We start from the raw sequence: 16,848 nt of genomic DNA, 5'->3' as shown, positions 1-16,848 counted from the left end.
ATGTTTTCCCCGTGTCTGTGTGTGTTTCCTCCAGCAGCTCCAGTTTCCTCCCACAGTCCACAGACATGCAAGTGAGGTGAACTGGAGATACAAAATTGTCCATTACTGTTTGACATTAAACTTGTGAACTGCTGAATCTTGTGTATCCAGTATCTACCTGTTCTGTCATGAATGTAACCAAAGTGTGTAAAACATGACATTAAAATCCCAATAAATACATAAATACATTAATCTGAGTAAACATGTAATTTACTACTATTTAGTCTTAGCATACAAAATATTAAACTATGTTTCTGTAAGACATGAAAAGGTGAGGGTGTCAGTTTTTTTTAGGAAAGTAATTCATGAGCCTAGCAGGTGGATGTAAAAAATCACCTAAATCTGTAGATGGGTGATCACTGTAATGGCTTGGCTGAATGGTCAAATGTTGAATACAGATCTATATGTATAAAATAATATTCTTAAAATAGATTGTTGCAACCAATATAAGACTGTATTTATACAACTATGTATAATGGTATGCTTTAAATATTATTTTGAAATCACTGTGGCATTAAAGTCTAATTATTTATGACTTTGCTGTTTTGTTATTATTTCATGCCATGACATTATGACCACCTTTCTAATATTGTGATGGTCCCCCTCTTGCTGCCAAAACAGCCCTGACCCGTCAAGGCATGAACTCTATTAGATCCCTGAAGGTGCGCTTAGGTATCTGGCACCAAGGTGATAGCAGCAGATCCTTTAACTCCTGTAATGCCTAGTTCACACTACACGATTTTTACCCTGATCAAAACTCGGCTCTCAATCACTGTGTGTAAACTACTCAACAACTTAATCCGACTGTTATATATCTAGCATGTCAAATATCTGGATATGAGTCTGCTGACTGGCAATGAGTGCGGTGTTGAACAACCAATGAGAACGCAAGATACGGGGTGAGGGGAAACACGGGGTAGGAGTGTAAAAAAAGTGGGACAGGGGCATAGTAGTTTGTATCAGAATACATCGGCACACACAGGTTTTACAGTATTTCTGACCTTATCGTTCTCTACAAAACATAACACCAATGTAGCATTGCAAAAAAATATTTATTAACCTCCAACTCACTACAGAACAATCCATGCTGTTCATTTATATTTTCTCCTTGTTTTTATGCTGAGGAGTAAATCACTTATATCTTACAATATTGTACATTTTTATTATAATAATAATTTAATCATAATTATTTTTTTATTATTTTAATACTACTACTACTACTACTACTAATAATAATAATAATAAGAATTTTTTATTTAATTTTAATACTACTACTACTACTACTATTAATAATAATCACTTTAAAACTTTTTTTTGAATATACACGTTTTAATTACTTTTTGGTTCTAAAATGACCAAAGAGAAAAAAGAGACCATAAAGAGACCATAAAGTCCATCAGTTTGTTTTCCTTTGCAGCCCTACAAGTTTATTAAAAACAGTCGATAGTAAATGATAGCATTTTCTTCATAAGTGTCAAGAGTGTGGACGATAACAGAAAATATGAATGAGACCTGAAAATGACAGTTTACAGACGCACACAACAGTCTGATGGAACTTGAAAGGATCTGTCATGAAGAAGGGATCAACCTCCCAAATCCAGGAGTGCAAGGATTGTAAAGATGTATCCAACAAAACTTGCAGCCTTAATTGCTGCCAACATGACTTCTCAAATCTGATCTGATCTGAATGCCTTTGTAAATAAATTTCAGTTTTTGATTTTTTAAGTTTCACATATGAATGTAATTGTGGGTAATGTTAGAGATTTTAATTAAAATGTCTTGATCACTAAAATGACTAGTTCTGGATTTGGACCCCCTATGTGTAGATGACCTTTATCAACAGATATAGCAGAAGCTCAGTATTCATTAAGACAAAGTTTAGCTCACATGCTACACAGTTTCCATCATGTGATCAATTATCCATTGCTCAAAATGACCAGGCACTAGACTTATTGAATAAGTTTATTACAGTGGAGAGAGCCATACACAGAAGATGTTAAATACAATTGTGACGAGAAAAAAATGCCTTCACCAAAAATGTCCTTGCAAATGTCCTTTTCCTAAAAATGGCATTTGTAGATGAGGAGAGTTCGGAAAATTAAGCAGGAAAAACCTTGTTGGATCGTTTCTTGCTGGGGGTAAAGGCCTGCCTTACTGCCTGCCAGGCTCTCCTAAAGAAGGCACGGATAGGTCTCCTCTTCTTTAGCTTGATGCCTTTGTATAAGAAAGGAGATACAGAAATCTGTTACTGTTACTTTTTTTTTTACATTAATTAGGCTTTTACTAACCATTCTGGTTGTGAGGCACATTACTGACAGATTGTTCTTCTATACCACGAGCATCTGTGTAATTTCCAGCTGTGTTGGGTTGATCTCTGGCATCTGGCATGGACTGGATATGTTCACTGGACTCCTTTGCATCCTTTCTTGCTGTTGTTTAAAAAAATCACAAATCAAACAAAGAACTTTTTAATACAAAGATGTATATGTATATAGTCCTAATAGATTTATTATATATCAGTATAAATTATTAAACACTTACCATTTTGAGACAGATTCTCTAAAACCCCTCCCACAATTAAAGATCGCAACCATATAACCTCAGAAGTCAGCGATCTGAGCCATTCTGTATCAGGAGAAAACTCTTTGACAGAGAATGACTCAGGCATGCTGAACTTCTTCATAAGAACTTTTCTAGCAGTTTTGTCCACTGCTTTCTTCAGAATTTGTTTGTACCCAAAAGACCCAATGATCTGACTAGCCACTTCAGGACAATGGTTGCTATCATCAATGTCACTGATACTTCCTTCAGATGAAAAGTCCTCGTCTGTGACTTCAGTGATGATCAGGTCAGTCTCGCTTCTGTGTGGCTGGATGAGGAACTTCTCAAAAGTCGCTTTTGTCTCTAGTTCGATGTCACTCTGGCTGGATTTGAAGTTCTCCACCTTTTTATCAAAAGTGCCCTTGAGGTCATTTAACACCAATTCGGTCAGTGCAGAGGAGGCCAATTCAAGATCACTTGATGTAACACTGTCGCTGGGTGAGAGATTACACTCATCCTGAGAGCTGGTGTATTCATTTAGCCCTGAAATCTCAGATTGGCATTTACTCTGAATGTGTTTGTAGAGGGCATCAGACAGCAAATCAGTCAGATTATCATCAGATTCTTTCTGGTATTTTTTGCTGTCAAATTTTCTAAATATCTGCCTCATGGTTTCCTTGAGGTCAGTACTGTCCTTCTTTGTTAAGGGACAAGTCATTGGTCTCTCATCCAAGCTGATTTTAGATCGTGCAGACATGTCAGCAGATTTGACCAATATGACTTTACAGCTGCTGAGGGAAGCAGATTTGCTTGGTTTTTGTCCAGGCAGTTCCTGCTTATTAAACTGAACCATCTGATTATTCAACCTAGGAGTGGTGGTACTCTTCAAGGAGGTGGATGATCCCTGCAGACTGGAATCTGAGCTTGAAGATTCCTGAATTCGTCTCAGTATGCCACTAATGAGGTCCATGATGGCATCAGTGTTGTCTGGTGAGATGACTTGTCGAGGTGACACAGACGGTTCATGACTTGATAATTTTCTTTGGATTTCCACCAAAGTCTTAGTCAGGACCTCTTTTTTAGTCTGCACTCAGCTGGATAGGAGAGCCAGAGCCTGTCCGCTGGGTTGGACTTGGGCTACTGTTTGTAGATTTTATACCCTCTAAGACGTTTAGATTGGTTGATAATCTAACAGATGCACAACTAACTGAGTCTGAGCTACTGGATTTACTTGGCGTAACTTCATCAGACTCAGATGACAGAAATCCTTGGCTTTCAAGGATGGAGATCACAGACTCCAGGGTTTGTTCAACAGTTTCTTCACTGATCTCATCAATTTCACTTTCCTCTGTAATCTTGTCAGTTGTGGTTGTCTGTGACTGAATTATTCCAAAACACTGATCTTCAACTGATGGCACCCGATTGATGAGGGATTCCTCAGAGCTGGACAATTGACAGCTGGCATCTGTCTCACGTCCGGTAAGCTTAAAGAAAACGTCTTGATTGCTAAATTGACTGGCCAATTTCATGATCTCAACTTTTGCAGCCTCATCATGTGTCTCATGTTGCTGACTTTTTATCTGAGACACTGAAGCGTTCAGCACATCCAGCACCAACAACTCAGCTGTTGAAAACAAGGACGACTGATGTATGGAGTTGTCAGCGGAGGAAGCTGAAGCTGAGTGATTAAGATCTTCAGGGCTTTCCATTTTAGTTCTAGCACTATCCAATTTTATATTGTCCAGGGCTTCAGTAATTTTAGACTCTTGCAGATCCACACTGGTGGGTTGCACAGGCTGCAAAAACTCCACCAGTGAAGGAAGCAGATTCTTCTGAACCTCCTCTGTTATAGTGGTTTGAATTCCACTAACAAAATTATTCACCATGACCTAAACAAGAGTGAAGAAAAGATGTGCTTATTAGAATAGAATACAAATAGTTTAACCACACCTGTTCAGAGGTTATTTCGATCTGAAACAAAATACCAATGCTGTATGTTTATTTACAGAATTGTATTATTAACTCACCCCACTTGGCACTTTTTCAGAACATTCATCAGTTCCCCTAAAAATGGAAACCCAAACCAAAGCATTTTAGTCTCAAACACAATTTCACAATTTGTATTCACTAAAATATGTTAAATTCTACATTGAATGTTGAAAGCACTTACAAATTCCATTTTCCAATAAAATGATCCACTAGAGACAATCTGGGTGATTCAGAACTGCTTGAATCCTGGTCTAACAAAGTGACCATTCCCTGATCATTAGCACTAGATGAAGATGGACCAGGTGTACAAGGTATTCCAGGTCCTGAAATTACAGACTAAGTGGGAATCGGCTCAGGTCGTTGTTCCAGTTGAAGCTCTCGAATCACTTCTTTCTCTAGTTTCTCAAGCTGGAGACGCTGGTTCACCTCCCACGCCTAAACATGTTAAAAATAAAACAATCATTATTATGTAACAACAGCTGCTTGTATTTAGTTATATTGCACTAAAATGCTCTATTTACCAGTTCAGCAGGTTTCTGATTACTGCTCGAGATAGAAAACAAACATGATGGTCAATGAGGGTCAATAGAATTGCACAAAAAGTTGTTTGGGATGTGAATTATTTTAAGTAGCAAAGCAGTAACATACTTGTTCCTGAAGGTGGTCCTGCCTTTAGAGATGATCCACTCTTTAATGTGGGCAGCATCAATGTTCTCAGGAACTTCAACGGTTGCCATTTTCAGCAACATGAACTCCCTCAACAGCTTCTTCTACAACAAAATAAACCCAAATTATAACAGTAAAGACCCTGAGCCCACGTTCATGCTTGTACACTTCTTCTTAAATAGCATAAATTAAATAATGCTGTATTCAGAGAGAGCAAATACTTTCAGCTGGACATCTGAGATTGTTACTAAATAGCTTCTGATCATGATTGTGTACATCTGTTAATTATAAAAAGTTCTACATTACCTGTTCTTGCTGAGACCGTTTTAGCCAGCCAAGATGAACTTTTTTGAGGTATTCCATGTACTGGGTAAAGTCTTTCAGTGAGCAGAGCACCTTAACAGAAGGAGACACCAGTTTAAAGGCAAATATGATCTAAAATTTGTAGATAAAAAAACAGTAAAACAATTCTTTACAAAAGTTTTTGTGAAGATGTGTGTACCTGATCCTCCTCATTGATGAGGCCCTTTTTAACCAGCTGCTTTTTTCTCTGAGGCTGGTTATAAAACCTCTTTAAGTGTGGATCATGGAGGCTGTTACAGGATCCACATGTCACATGCATGTTTGGGTCTGACAGATCTAATTCTACAGGTTTAACATTCAGCTATTGGAAGAAAAGAATATTAGTCAGTAAAAATGGACCAAAGTCAGTAATGTATCAAAACTTATTATTAAGAGCAAAATCTGTTTGTACACTTACACTTTCTCCTAATTTGCCCCTGTAGTAGTGAAGCAAACGCCTTATTGAATCAGCAACCACTGGGTCTTTTGGGTTCATAGCTGGTCCAGTAACATCGGTTTTGTTTTTGCAGGACATCTGGAGATTAAATAAACACCATCATGTTCAATTTCATATCAGTGCTTTTTAGAGAAACTCACACTACCAAAGTTCAGAACATTTCTGTCTAGATATTTTAATATTATTATATTATCATAACTGCTGATATTAAAGTAATAGATTTAAACCAGTACATATACTGCTGTAGTCCTGGTTTGATTAATAGCTAGACAGGGATTATCCAGAGGCTGGAATATGCCATTATTGTCTCTACTAATCTCTCAGTGTTTGTGTGTATAGAGTGAAATGCATGTATGTTTATACATTTATATTTACATTAAAATGAGTAAGAATCTTAACACTGAGAATATGAACATTAAACACACCAGTGTAGATGAAATAAAGAAACATGTTTGTTACATTTACTCACATTTATCTCGTTTCTGTTGCGCCACATTTGAAGCAGAAATAAAAGTTGAGTCTCTCTCGCGCTCACCACTCACCAAATGAATCCACGATCGAATCACGCGCTTATAAAGTAGCGCTGACTGTGACGTCACAATACACCTGCTGTGCGAGTGTAGCCATAGAGCGTGACGTAGCACATCAGCCACCGTTCACCTGTACATACAGTGATACAGTGTAAAGCTGCTGGTCCCGCTTCTGTTTACTCCTGTTATTGCTCCTGTTATTGCTTAATTATCACACTGAATGACTTTATAACATTTCACAAAAGGAGCTAAAAGAAAAACACATTTTTAAAGCATTATTTTATTTCTTTAATTAACACTTAATAAACATCCATGCCTGCCTTATTATTGCACCTAACCTGATAACTGGCTGCACCACATTCAGCATCATGACTGCAAAACGTATACAGTAGACCCTTGACTTACGAATTTAATTGGTTCCGATGGGCTGTTCTTAAGTTAAAATGTTCGTATGTTAAACCTATTTTTCCCCAAATCATGTAAACAGAATTCATCTGTGCCAGACCTCCCACACCACCCCCTTACCTAACCTTTCTAATGTCCTAAATGGTCTTTTTTGTTATAAATACAACTATATTTTCCCTTAATCTTAAATTATAGAATAGATAATACTGTAATAAATAATAATAAACAACAATACACAGTAGTAGTACTGTACATAAAAAACACATCACATTTCAGTACAGTACATGTACTGTACCATACACCATAATACATTTCCCTCTTTTTTTTTTTTTTATGTATCTACCAGAAACCACAATAACTCTCATATTTCTCTATTATTTCGTTCTTTTTTTCAATATTGTTGTATTTTGTAGGTGTAATTTACGGTGGCCCACTGAGTCAAAACACAATAACATTTACAAAACAAACAAAAGCTGACAACACAACAACATTAAGGAAAAACGTGAATACAAAAAGGACAACACAACAACATTAAGGAAAAACGCGAATACAAAAAGGACAACACAACAACATTAAGGAAAAACGCGAATACAAAAAGGACAACACAACAACATTAAGAAAACACGAATACAAAAAGGACAACACAACAACATTAAGGAAACACGAATACAAAAAGGACAACACAACAACATTAAGGAAACACGAATACAAAAAGGACAACACAACAACATTAAGGAAACATGAATACAAAAAGGACAACACAACAACATTAAGGAAACACAAATACAAAAAAGACAACACAACAACATTAAGGAAACACGAATACAAAAATGACAACACAACAACATTAAGGAAACACAAATACATTTCCACAACGGAAGTGCTCCCGGTCACTAGAGGGCATCTCTATCATTTTTTATCTGTATGAACACTGCAGCAAAAGAAGCAAGAAGCAGAGCAGCATAGTGCAGATCATCTGGCTTCGGTTTTACTTTAACATTCAGTGATATAATTCTAAATAAAATCGAACTTTTGATACATTTATGTTAAACCATTTTTATACACATCAATGTTTTTCACTTATGTAACACCTCCTGCGGAATTTAAAGATACCACTGATGATCAGAATGCACAGAACTGCATTTCCCAGGAGTCAGTGAGTGAACAGGTGACTCAATCGGCCAATTGGACAGCGCCGAGGGAATCTACGTCACCTGTGTATTGATTAGCACCTGAAGCTAATTTAGTAAAGACTATATAAGTGTTTGCAGAACTGTGAAACTTTGCGAGGTATTGCCGTGTTTCTCCTGCATACTGAGCGTTTTTGTATATTGATTGCAATTTTGTGTATGACCCATTTCGCCTGCTTCTGACTACGACTTCGGTTTTCCCTGTTCAACTGTTATTGTTGATGATTTACGTACCGAACTTCTGCCTGTTTTTAACTCTGCTTTGGATCGTCCCTCTGTACTTTAAACTGATTATTAAAAAGTCTCTGAGTATCTGCAAGCGTCTGCCGGTTTTGTTCACATTCGTGACATTCGTGACAACCTACTACAAAGGTCCGTGTACCTTTGGTAATTCGTTTTTCATCTCAAATCCCAAAGTTGAAAAACAAGAAAACGGGGCGTTATTCGTTTTTTGTTTTAAGATCAAAAATCAAATAACAAATAAGCAGAAATTGAAAAACGGGTCGTATTTTAATTTTCCAAAATCAACATTTTTCATCAGTTCAACCAGAAATAAAAGTGCGAGCGCGTGCACGTGCTGAGGTGCGTGTACACGCTTCATATAAAGTGTAAATCAGGTACAAGTGTTGAGAAGACGGAGCAAATAGTCATAATAACGTTACACCGCGTCCCCTGTTCTATTACCGTATAGGACTCAATTCTGTAATAAGAACTAATCGTACATGTCACGGTGAAACTATTACAACATCTAATGCTTTTTTTAATCAGCGTTCTGCTTATTATTTACCAAATTACTTTTTGAAATATATTTGATTGTTGTTGCTCCTTGTTTACTGCAGAGTTAGTTCGTGCAATTTTATTAATTTTTGGATGTTTATTGGCCGAGAACAAGAATAATTGAATCGCCTCGGTTAAGGATTCGAATCTTCGTACTGAATCAGGAATCACGAGTCCGAGATCTCAATTAACCCGGATCCTATGAGTCCTCTGATCGGCCCTGGCTGTGAGTGCACGGAAGATAAGTGATATCTGGATGCATTTTCATGCAGTAAATCAATCCCAATCAAGATGTCAGTACAAGTGACTCAAGTGAACCGAATCACATAACTGAGTGACTCAGATTAACCCGAGTCCATAAAATGAACCGAATTTACCACCACTATGTGACATGTACGATTAGTTATGCCTGTATTACAGAACTGAGTCCTATACGGTAATAATAATGTAAAAAATAATGCAGCATTCTTTTTCTTAGAATAGCCCTCTATTTTTTTTTAGGATAAATAGTTCTTGTGTGAATTACAAGGGCAGGAAAAAGTACAGCAGACACAAAAGTCAGAACAGGGGACGCGGTGTAACGTTATTATGACTTTGTGCTCCGTCTTCTCAACACTTGTACCTGATTTACACTTTATATGAAGCGTGTACCTCAGCACGTGCACGCGCTCGCTCTTTTATTTCTGGTTGAACTGATAAAAAATGTTGATTTTGGAAAATTAAAATACGACCCGTTTTTCAATTTCTGCTGATTTGTTATTTGATTTTTGATCTTAAAACGAAACACGAATAACGCCCCGTTTTCCCGTTTTTCAGTATTGGTTTTTGAAACGAAAAACAAAAAACGACCCGTTTTCTTGTTTTTTAACTTTGGGATTTAAAGTGAAAAACGAATTACCAAAGGTACACGGACCTACAAACTATTCTATATTAATTTTCAATAAAGATCAATAAATCTGATCATTTTATATTGGAGATGAATTAATCTAATTTCATTTATTAGTATAAACATCAATGTTTCCCATTTACTACAAACTTTTTTAGTTACCTTTTAGTTGTGTTTTATTTAAATTTATAGTTAAGATAAAAATGATCATTGTACTGTACATCTGTATATGTATATATGACAAATAACGGATATATTACCTTATTTCATATAGGATTATTGTAAATTATAGAATTAATTGATATGATTAGATTTATTAATGTAAACTATTTTATATTTACACATACAGTACATATCCCTCACCTACAAACTTATTTATATTATTAAATCAACTATTTAAATTTCTAGTTAGGATCAATAATTGTATAATAATTATATTTTACAGTTGTGTCCATTTATGTGTCTATATAAATATAGTTTTACATTAATCTAAGTGCTTTTTCAAGCACTTATTTAAACCAGAATGCCGAATGTGAAACGAATGTTGAATATTAAACTAATGGGCATGAGTATGTACACTTAAAATGGTTATTGATAACTAACTAATACATTGTCAATATACTGTGAAATGGTTTATGACATTAAAACATGTTAAACTGTAAAAGCGTGGCACAATATGACAGTCTGTTTAAAGCTCAAGTTAGTTGATTTTGCAAATATATTAGAAATTTAGCAAGCTAATAGCTGCCTGATGTTTAAAAAACAAAAAAGGTGCTATACAGTCAAACCACCGACACTAAAAAGCTCGATTTTATTTAGAATTATATCACTGAATGTTAAAGTAAAACCGAAGCCAGATGCTCTGCACTATGCTGCTCTGCTTCTTGCTTCTTTTGCTGCAGTGTTCATACAGATAAAAAATGATAGAGATGCCCTCTAGTGACCGGGAGCACTTCCGTTGTGGAAATGTATTTGTGTTTCCTTAATGTTGTTGTGTTGTCATTTTTGTATTCGTGTTTCCTTAATGTTGTTGTGTTGTCTTTTTTGTATTTGTGTTTCCTTAATGTTGTTGTGTTGTCCTTTTTGTATTCGTGTTTTCTTATTGTTGTGTTGTCCTTTTTCTATTCGTGTTTTCTTAATGTTGTTGTGTTGTCCTTTTTGTATTCGTGTTTCCTTAATGTTGTTGTGTTGTCCTTTTTGTATTCGTGTTTCCTTAATGTTGTTGTGTTGTCCTTTTTGTATTCGTGTTTCCTTAATGTTGTTGTGTTGTCCTTTTTGTATTCGTGTTTCCTTAATGTTGTTGTGTTGTCCTTTTTGTATTCGTGTTTCCTTAATGTTGTTGTGTTGTCCTTTTTGTATTCATGTTTTTCCTTAATGTTGTTGTGTTGTCTTTTTTGTATTCGCGTTTTTCCTTAATGTTGTTGTGTTGTCTTTTTTGTATTCGCGTTTTTCCTTAATGTTGTTGTGTTGTCAGCTTTTGTTGGTTGTGTAAATGTTATTGTGTTTTGACTCAGCGGGCCACCGTAGTAATTGCTCCAATTGGAGCAACTGAATGTTGGTCTAAGTGTGTGTGTCATGTGAAAGACTGGTGTTTTCCCTCCTTTTTACACAATTAATCGAACCCACTGCAACCCTGACCAGAAACAACAATAAATGAATGAATATATACAGAGCTTTAAAAAAAAGTATTTGGTCCTCACCAGCCCTCTTTTTCTGCTAGTTGTTCACAATCAATTGTATCAGAAATTTCAACTAATTATTTGAAAACTACAACCCCAAATCAGAAAAAGTTGGGACAGTACGGAAAATGCAAATAGTAAAAACACAGAGTTTCTTACATTTACTTTGACTTTCATTTCATTGCAGACAGAATGAACCTGAGGTATTTCATGTTCTGGTCAACTTTATTTCATTTATCTTGCATTTCAGACCTGCAACACATTCCAAAAAAAAGTTGGGACGGTAAAGTCATTCCTTGTCGCCACACTTTTTGACGTTTTGACACCGAGGATACTAAGTGATTTAGTGTTTCAGCTTTTATTTTGTCCCATTCTTCCTGCAAACACGTCTTAAGATGAGATGTGCAACAGTACGGGGTCGTCGTTGTCGCATTTTGAAAACTCACTAAATATAGCGATAAAGTCGCCAAGTTGGCAACACAGGACTAAATGCTGCCCTCTTTCATTCTTAAGCGTGACCACCCCCTGCTGCCAAGACAATGCAATTCCATTGCAAATAATGATTAATAAGAAGAAGAAGAAGAAGAAGAAGAAAAAGAAAAAGAAGAAGAAGAAGAAGAATTATAATGACAATAATAATAACAGAAGGTGGGAGAAAACCTAGAAGTACCTTAAAAACCTAGAAAAGAAAAAACGAAACCCAGAAACAATGACCAGAAGCCAAGATGTCAGGAACCAAGTAACTGTTTTATTTTTCATATTATTATTACTTATATTAATGTTAACAACAACAACAAATTTGAATCCCCAGTAGTAATATTTGTCGACCAGGCGTCTACATACAGCCATGACTGGCTATGTGTGGGAGTGTGGCCGAGGCCCTGTGATGGATTGTTATTTCATTGTGCCCAGTGATTAAAGCAAGACCAGGATAAAGCATGGCAAAACACGAACATTAAATTATACTACTACAACTGATACTTATAATTGTATAACTGTTTCTTAAAATAATATAATGAAGCTCAAACTCAAGTGGTACAGCACTCTAAAACACCACCATGGTGCCACTGTATGTTAAGTTAGAGGTGTACAGATTGAACAAGAAGGAAACAAGTACAGTTCCTTGAGGTTGTCATGTACTGAATATATCCATATCTGACACACAGCCTGACAACCTGTGAAACAGAATTAATTTGGCAGTTGTAGCCTAGTGGTTAAGGTACTGGACTAGTAACCAAAAGGTTGCTGGTTTAAGCCCCACCACTGCCAGGTTGCCACTGTTGGGCACAAAGCTAATTTCCCAACAGCACAGGTTGTGTGGTGATAAATGCACTAGAGAAGTCAAGAAACATGATCATTCAGTGTTGTCTGTACTGTTCAGGTGCTCAGTTTAGAGGTAGATGATGGCATCACCCAGTTCCATGCCAAACTACACTGGGTTCATATATGATCTGACCAATTCTAAAAAGTAAGCAAGTAGCACCCTTTCTTCTTTTTTAAAAATTTTTATTTATGCATTTTCTCCCCTTTTTCTCCCTTTTAGCGCGTCCAATTGCCCGATTGCATCATGCTTCCTCTCCAGCAATGCTGATCCCCGCTCTGATTGAGGAGAACAAAGCTAACCCACGCCCCCTCCAACACGTGGGCAGCAGCCGTATGCATTTTGTCGCCTACACTTTGACAAGTGCAGTGCGGATCAGCTCTGTGTATGGAGAGACACACCCTGACAGCACTCTTTTCCCGTCTCTGTGCAGGCGCCATCAATCAGCCAGCAGAGTTTGTAATGGCCTTAGTTATGAGAGAAACCCTATATTGCATTAATATCCCCACCTATCTGAACAACAGGCCAATCGCTGTTCATGTCGATGCTCAGCCCAGCCGGCAGGCAGAGCTGAGCGATACGATGTATTCGAGATCCAGCTCTGGTGTTCCAGCGTGTGTTTTTACCACTGCGCCAACTGAGCGAAGTAGCACCCTTTCAAGTCTCCTTATTATATATAATGTCAGAACCTTTCTAGGGTGACTTCACAACTTGGCTGCAGTTTAGGAAGTGCTGGAAGGTTTCACCAAGTTCCTCAGAATGTTGCACGTGGTCCTGCAGCCTTGTCCTATCAGAGTCTTGGTGGTGGTGGAGTTACTGCTGGTGGTAAGTGTGACACAGTGAACAGATCTAGCAGTAGTTTCCTCTTCACACGTCATGAATGTTTCTCTGCTCCACTTTTTCATTTTTCTCCCGTATTTATCTCTCTTGCACAGTCCTCACCTAAGTAAAAAGACAAAAGTTTACTTATTAATAGAATAAATGTATTTAACACCCACATCATGCTTGTGAAAACGTACCTCCCCCTAAATAACATAATAACTGGTTGCATCACTTTATATACGTATGATTTATACATTTACATTATATAGAATGGCACAGGATGCTGAGTGGTGGAAGTGTGAGATTTTAATAACACAACATAAAAATGATCCTCTCATCTCTACCTGCACTAGATTAAAGAAAGAGTTTTAACAATTGGGGCTTATGCGACTTGCTAATGAGTTTTCTGCTTCTTAGATTGTGCAGATTTAGCATGAATCATTAGCCACACTCGTCAGCCTTCTTGTTTCCATGTTTAGGTGAAATCATATGTCATTTAAAGGACGACCAATATCTTTTTTCATTCCTTATTTCCTCCTTGTGAAAGTTGAATTCATCCTTAACCTTATACAGATGAAATATCCTATTTTGTGGTACATTCTGGGTTAGTATTCTGACATGCCATATAGTATTAATATACACCGATCAACCATAACATTAAAACCACCTCCTTGTTTCTACACTCACTGTCCATTTTATCAGTTCCACTTACCATATAGAAGCACTTTGCATTTCTACAATTAATAAATTTTAATAATAAATTTTATTTATAGGCGCCTTTCAGGACTCTCAAGGTCACCGTACATAAAATAATAAACATACAAACAGCATAAAACAGCAATAAAAACAGGGAAAGAATTTTAAAAATATATATAGTCAAGAGAACAGGCTAAAGACTGTATGCTGTCCTAAACAAGTAAGTTTTGAGGCGTGATTTAAAAATGTCTAGAGAGTCAATATTACGAATGTCTGGTGGGAGGGAGTTCCAGAGACGGGGAGCCGAACGGCTAAAAGCTCTAGACCCCATGGTAGTCAGACGGGCTGGAGGGACAATAAGACTAATGGATAAGGAAGATCTAAGGGTCCGGCTGGGTCTATTTATATGAAGGAGCTTGGTGAGATATGGAGGAGCAAGATGATGGATAGCCTTAAAAGTGAGCAGTATAAGTTTATAGTCAATGCGAAATTTAACAGGGAGCCAGTGGAGCTGTTGAAGAACGGGGGTGATGTGATGAATGGATGGGGTTCTAGAAATGACACGGGCAGCAGCATTCTGAACTAGTTGTAGCTTATGGAGGGACTTGAGGGGGAGACCAAACAGAAGAGAATTGCAATAGTCCAAACGGGATGTGACCAGGGAGTGGACCAGAATGGCAGTATTGTCAGGAGTGAGGGAAGGACGGAGACGGTTAATATGACGAATATAAAAGTATGCAGACCGAGGGATGTTATTTATGTGAGTTTGGAAAGACAAAGTGCTATCAAGGACGACACCCAGACTCTTTACCTGAAGGGAGGGGGAAACAAGAGTGTTGTCAATGGAAATTGAGAAACTGTCTACTTTAGCAAGGACAGATTTAGAACCAATGAGAAGAACCTCTGTTTTATCACTATTGAGTTTGAGAAAATTAGAGGAAAACCAAGACTTGACTTCCTGTAAGCAATTGCAGAGGGAGGAGGGAGGGAGGGTAGAAGTGGGTTTGCTAGAAAGGTAGAGCTGGATGTCGTCTGCATAACAATGAAACTGGATATTATACTTATGGAAAATATGACCTAAAGGAAGAAGGTAAATGATGAAAAGAATAGGACCTAGAACCGAACCTTGAGGAACACCAGAAGTGAGGGGAGATGGTTGGGATGTAAATGTCTTTAATTGAATAAACTGAGTGCAACTGACTGTAGTCCATCTGTTTCTCTGCATGCTTTGTTAGCCCCCTTTTCATGCTGTTCTTCAATGGTCAGGACTCTCCCAGGACCACTACAGAGCAGATATTATTTGCGTGGTGGATCATTCTCAGCACTGCAGTGACACTGACATGGTGGTGGTGTGTTAGTGTGTGTTGTGCTGCTATTAATGGATAAGAGTTTTTAAACACCTCACTGTCACTGCTGGACTGAGAATAGTCCACCAATCAAAAATATCCAGTCAGTGTAGTACAGTATCTAGTACTAGCTATAGCAGTGTTAATAGTCTGAGGCTAGCTAGTTAACTGATAACCTACCACATATAGATGTAATTACAGGAGACATAATTTACATGAGTATATTCTTATATTTCCACCAAATTCCTTTATTCCTTCATTCCAACTCATCACTAATTAACCACCTTAAAGGTTTCCAGGAACTCATCACTCATTACACAACAGATGCCAACCTCAGAGGGCATGGTAATTCTTGTGCTTCTTTAAAGACGTGAGCTAGATGTGTACCAGGAGTAAAAGTTAGCTAATAGACATGTAACTCCATGTTTATACATTTAGTGAAAACTGAACTTAAATAAACTTTAGTCAAGATATACAGCACACTATATGGCCAAACTGGATATCTAAACACCTTAACTTAATAATTAAGCGGGTTGTCTACAGTACATTTTTGCCATGTAGACTAATAAGTATCACTCTCACTTTGCATCATTCTTTTAGGTAGTTATTGCTAAAACAAACCTAAACATTCATCATCTTGGCTGGTTCCAAACCCCTCACAATGGTTACATGTTAAATTAGTGCAGTACCAATAGTGTAATAAAACTGACAATATGTGAGCTGGGAATGCAGTCTAAAAATACACCAGTATGCATTGTTCACAAGAGGAAACAATTAAGGTTATACTGTAATGCAGTACATTGTCTTCCTGTCTCAGTACTTGGGTGCTTGTGATTTAGATAAGTCAGTAAACTGTCTGATGCTTCTTCATTTCCTGTCTGGGCATGTTTCCTGTTCTGTTTAGTGTATCTTATACACAGTGGTCTGCAAATGCAAATTCACCAGTAATTTATTTAATGTTTTTAAGTTTCTTGCTTATGTCATGGTTATTACACATAACGTTTATTGCTATATATTTTTAACTTTTTGTCTATTATTCTTAACTATTGTCTCACCGTCATCCACCCAACACAGACAAGTACACTATATGGCAACTATATAGCAACTACACTATATATCTTTTAACTGGTAAATTAAACTATTTCAACCACACACAGTGGTA

The 16,848-nt window shown here is 37.0% G+C and overlaps 2 protein-coding genes across 4 annotated transcripts; both read right to left on the bottom strand.

Annotated features, from left to right (window-relative positions):
- Positions 1-2,011: 2,011 nt before the first annotated feature.
- Positions 2,012-4,835, bottom strand: LOC134310328 (uncharacterized). 3 transcript variants are annotated; one of them, XM_062991880.1, is made up of 5 exons: positions 4,751-4,835; positions 4,608-4,644; positions 2,581-4,469; positions 2,328-2,468; positions 2,012-2,253 (listed from the first exon to the last, which is right to left on the bottom strand). In XM_062991880.1, the coding sequence occupies exons 3-5, from the start codon at positions 3,548-3,550 to the stop codon at positions 2,138-2,140; spliced, it is 1,227 nt and encodes a 408-aa protein (XP_062847950.1). In that variant the 5' UTR covers positions 3,551-4,469; positions 4,608-4,644; positions 4,751-4,835; the 3' UTR covers positions 2,012-2,137. The 3 variants fall into 3 exon arrangements, with proteins under 3 accessions (XP_062847950.1, XP_062847951.1, XP_062847952.1); XM_062991881.1 differs by having other exon boundaries at positions 2,373-2,468; XM_062991882.1 differs by having other exon boundaries at positions 2,139-2,253; positions 2,356-2,468.
- Positions 4,836-4,844: 9 nt separating this feature from the next.
- LOC134310327 (fibrous sheath-interacting protein 2-like) lies at positions 4,845-8,481 on the bottom strand. Its single transcript, XM_062991878.1, has 8 exons — positions 8,394-8,481; positions 6,504-6,694; positions 5,996-6,112; positions 5,738-5,899; positions 5,542-5,631; positions 5,218-5,339; positions 5,091-5,112; positions 4,845-5,004 (listed from the first exon to the last, which is right to left on the bottom strand). The coding sequence occupies exons 2-8, from the start codon at positions 6,528-6,530 to the stop codon at positions 4,906-4,908; spliced, it is 639 nt and encodes a 212-aa protein (XP_062847948.1). The 5' UTR covers positions 6,531-6,694; positions 8,394-8,481; the 3' UTR covers positions 4,845-4,905.
- Between the last annotated feature and the right edge of the window lie 8,367 nt (positions 8,482-16,848).

This window comes from Trichomycterus rosablanca, chromosome 3 (assembly GCF_030014385.1).
Source record: "Trichomycterus rosablanca isolate fTriRos1 chromosome 3, fTriRos1.hap1, whole genome shotgun sequence".
Classification (NCBI taxonomy): Eukaryota; Metazoa; Chordata; class Actinopteri; order Siluriformes; family Trichomycteridae; genus Trichomycterus; species Trichomycterus rosablanca.
This window is presented reverse-complemented; position numbering and strand designations above follow the sequence as displayed.